Source organism: Hydra vulgaris, chromosome 04 (assembly GCF_038396675.1).
Source record: "Hydra vulgaris chromosome 04, alternate assembly HydraT2T_AEP".
In the NCBI taxonomy this organism is placed as follows: domain Eukaryota; kingdom Metazoa; phylum Cnidaria; class Hydrozoa; order Anthoathecata; family Hydridae; genus Hydra; species Hydra vulgaris.
In genome coordinates, this window is record NC_088923.1 from 46,720,001 (window position 1) to 46,724,468 (window position 4,468).

Genomic DNA, 4,468 nt, shown 5'->3' on the forward strand with positions numbered 1-4,468 from the left:
GAGGCAACCGCTATACCACCACACCACTACCACATCATTTAGAAGCCAAAAAACATAATAGTTAGCTGCAAAAATGTAGTTATTTAACAGGAAGCTACCCTAATAATTTTGAAGTGGTTGGCAATATATATATCTGATTTTTTTTTCTTTTATATTTAAAGGCACCATATTTTTAGTTTTATAATTTATTTATTAATATAACATTTGCAACTTGGCAAAAGTTTTCAAGGGATTGCGGCATTGCTGCACTAGAAGGTTTAATTTAAGGTCTGAAAATGTAACTTGTAAGGTTCAATTAAGGAATTATGTAAATTGATGAAACTAGAAGTTTAACTATTATTAAGTATTTGTAAGATAAATTTTTTTTTTTTTTTTTTTTTTTTTTGTTAATCACCTCCTCAAGGCCGATAAAGCCACTTCAGATGAGGAGGCTACTTAATAGTGGTTATAACCCTCTCTCAACTCTATAACTCTGAAACACAAACCTTGACGAACAAGGCCGCTGCGCGGAGAAACAAGTTGAGCGCGGTACTACCAGGGACGTGGTGGGAATCGAACTTGGAACCTCTCACTTATGAAGCGAGCGCTTTACCACTACACCACTACTGCATTATAAATATAATAATAATTTTAAGCAAGTCCTATAGAATATGATAATTACTGGCACTTTTATACCAATAAAGGTTTCTTTTTAGAGATTTTTGTTTTTGATTAGCATTTTACACCAATAAAAATGTTAAAAATATTAAGAAATTAGAATATTATTGCAAATAATTTTTTTAAACATTTACCTGCTAATTCAATTCAAAATAACTACTGATGTCAAAAAAGCTGGCCTTAGGCAAAAGCATTTTTAAAAGATCAAAAAAATGAATGTCTGAAAAACATAAAAACCACTCATAACAACAAATGAGAATTTTAAAAACTGCTTATGTTACATATTACACATATCTGTTGTTTCACATAAAAAAGATCTTTATAATTTATGCATAAAACCCCCAATCTCTTTTAATGCAATTCAACATAATTTATTTACAAACTAATTCTCTTGGTATTTGAAATTATGTCTTTAATATATACAACTATTTACAAGTAACACTAATTGACTATTAGCTTTAAACAATCATCAACAAATAAAATATATTTACAATATCATAATACATATTACTCAACTGCAAATTAAAAAATCAATAAATCAAGTTATATAGCAAGTTTTAAGTTTAAAACCCAGCAGGTTCTATTAAGTGATTGGCAAAAAATATTTTTGAATATTGCATATCTTTGCCTGTTCTACTTTGCTATTTATTTATAATTAAAAAAAAATATAAAAATGATTTTGTTAAAGTAGCATTTTGTAAAATTTTAAAAAAATTTAAGATACCTCAATAATTTTTAACAGTATAGCTTTATCTTTGAAATCTAACAGAGCTTGCATTCCATTTTCTGCACTCGAAACATTCATAATATTCTTGGCACATGATTTAATGGTTTCAGAAGAAATTGTATTGAGGTCCTTAATAACAAGAAGAAAAAAATTTTTATGTTTTTATTTTATTTTTAAAAAAAACATAAATCACAGGTGCCTTTTTTAGGATAATATTAATACAATGAGAAAAAAATTAATTTAATCCTTTCATCATCATGCTTAGTATGTTAATTTCTATTCCTTTGAATTTTCCTCACTATTTAAAAACAAGTAAAAACTAACTTTTAAACACTAGATATTATTCTAAAGGTAGCAATAGCAAAAAGTAAGAGGACAATAACACTTAATAAAAAAAATAGTATCCTTATCTGCAATGGCGTTCTTGCTTTTAGTAAAATCAGCATTGGCAAGTTGAACTTAAAAAACATTGTGAACTTACTATGTTTTATTAAAATAAAAAAATTGATAAAAATTAAAAAGAGGTTAATTGTTATTGCTTGGATATAAAGACTGCGAATGTTCTGACCACGAATTTATTTTCTTAATAAGCTCATTCCAGCATACATTTCATTAACAAGTTAGGGGTCATCCATAAATTAAGTTGCACTCTAAGGAGGGGGGGGGGTATTGTAATGACTCATACAAAACTTGCTACTAAAGTATTGTGATTTTCTGACGAGGGGAGGTCAAAAATGGTCAAAAACTGTGTGACATAATTTATGAACAACCCCTTAATCAAAAACATAAATTATTTATTGTCTTAAACTTATAATTAAAAATATATGCATTTTATGGTCCAGATTTACACTCTAACAAATTTGAAATAAAATAACCTGAAAAAACACAATTTATTGTCATAACAATATAAAATATAATAAAGATGCAATTTATCAATTTTCTTGCTTAGTCATATTTGTGCAAACTCTCACAATTTGATTTTTTCATATGATTCTAAAATAAATGCTTGTAATAATGTATTATGCTGATTTTTAGTTTAGGGTAGACAAACATTTACTAATTAATAATCTTTACAGTATATCTTTATTACATCTTTAAAAGACATCTTTAATACTTCTTCAAATAAAATCTTCAATACATCTTCAATACATCTTTTAACATTTATAATTAATAGTCTTTACAGATACCTACTCTACTCATAAAAAAATTGACAGTTATGCTTATTTAGACATTATGCTTATTTTCAAAGCCTTGCATTTGCAAATAATAATGAATCAACATTATTGGAGTTTAAAGATTTGAGTGGCTTTGAAGACATTAGACTATTTGAGGAGGCAATATTTAGCTTTGAAACTTTAAGTTAAGTTTTCAGTTTTAATTTAGTGACCTGTGTAACAATGAATTATTATAAAAATGAATTTAAAAAACTTAATACATATTTTAAAAAGATTTCAAACTGATAAAATTAATTTAATTAATTTAATTGATTGGAGTTAATTTGAATTTTAAATAAGTTCAAATTTTTTTTAACTTAATCTTATTTTTCTTTAAATTAATTTTGAAACATTTATACTTTTTTACATCATTCAAGGTTTTCAAAATTTAACAAATCTTTAATTATCAAAAATTTGTTAAACTTTTAAAATCTTAAGCGATACTAAAAAGTCACTTTCTTTTCTAGCAGAGTGTGTTATACCTTATTAATAATATATAATAATTTATATCATAAGTCTTTGCGTGAAATTAAATAATGTTATCTGAATAAAATCTGTATTTAACTAACTATTTTTGTTGCTGATTAACAACGGAAAGTATCATCATAAAAAATTACCTGGTTTAGGACTTTCCATAAATCATTAAAGACATTCCAAAGTGGCCGAGGGTCTGTTTCAGTAATCTCTGAGGTTTTGTTTTTCATTTTTGTAATTTTAACTAGATTTTTTTATATATAAACATAATTCTTAATAAGTAGATAAATATTTTTATATTTTTAAATAAACAAGTGAAACATGTTATATAATAAAATTAAATTTCCACTAAATCCATTGAATTTTTGATAGATTAAACACGATTTTTATTCTTATTTTTTTATTTTTTCACTAAACAACATATTTTTTAATTTCCAAGCCGATTTTTTTTATTGCGGACATGATTTGTTGTTTTTTGTTTTTTTTTAAATTTCGCGCCGTTGTATCCGTAGAGACAAAAATGGAAAAGTTAATTTCGATTCGCTGAATAGGTCACTTTAGTTGGTCAGTCGGTTATTAGTTAATAATCAAGATATTCCATAAAATATCTGGTCTGCAAGATAAACAACGAGATTAAAGGAAAAACGCCAATTATCTTACGGACTGCAAGCAATCTTATTTAAATTGTAATATGCCTATTACTAGAGATGTGACGCGTTTTTTTGGTTCTTGTTTTTTTGGGTTTTTTGATCGTTTTTTTGGAAAAAAAACGCAGGGGTCCGTTTTTTTGGTTTTTTTGGGAAATATTTAAAAACTCATTATTTAAGCTACTAAATTTAACTTTAATGGCATTATTATTAAACACATTTTAATTTCAGATTTATATAGGAAAACAAAGGTTGAATTTGACTAAAATTCTTTTTCTTTTGGTATGTTTAAAGGTAATTGTTAATGTTTAGGTTAACACGGTTATAGCAGTCCTGTATAAAAAATTATTAGTTAACTTTATCTTCCTCTATTTAATTTTTTTTGACTTTATTGTTATATATTGACACAATAAACACTTTTTATCTAAATTTATTATACATAAATACATTTACTTAATTTTGTTTAATATTTGATATATATATATATATATATATTATTATTATTATTATTATTATTATTATTATTATTATTATTATTATTATTATTATTATTATTATTATTATTATTATTATTATTATTATTATTATTATTATTATTATTATTATTAATTTACTGTACTTATAAGGTTTTGAGTTGCAAATAAAAAGTTATAAAAGGCAGTTTTAAAAGCTCTTTTTAATAATCAATTATGTTCTCTATTTAATTATATTTAAATTTTAGATATTTTGCATAACATAGTAAATTTTAG

At 24.5% G+C, this 4,468-nt stretch overlaps 1 protein-coding gene across 6 annotated transcripts in view; it reads right to left on the bottom strand.

The window, feature by feature from the left end:
- The window catches only part of LOC105845222 (synaptonemal complex protein 2), a 126,035-nt gene extending 122,680 nt beyond the window's left edge, over positions 1 to 3,355 (bottom strand). For 4 of the 6 annotated variants that reach the window (XM_065796472.1, XM_065796470.1, XM_065796471.1 and 1 more), the window contains exons 1-2: positions 3,216 to 3,355; positions 1,382 to 1,513 (exon numbers count right to left, since the gene is read on the bottom strand). In XM_065796472.1, the coding sequence (XP_065652544.1) occupies positions 1,382 to 1,513; positions 3,216 to 3,302 (219 nt within the window). In that variant the 5' untranslated portion in view covers positions 3,303 to 3,355. The remainder of the gene's footprint in view (positions 1 to 1,381; positions 1,514 to 3,215) is intronic. The other 2 variants (XM_065796474.1, XM_065796473.1) reach the window with 1 other exon arrangement.
- Between the last annotated feature and the right edge of the window lie 1,113 nt (positions 3,356 to 4,468).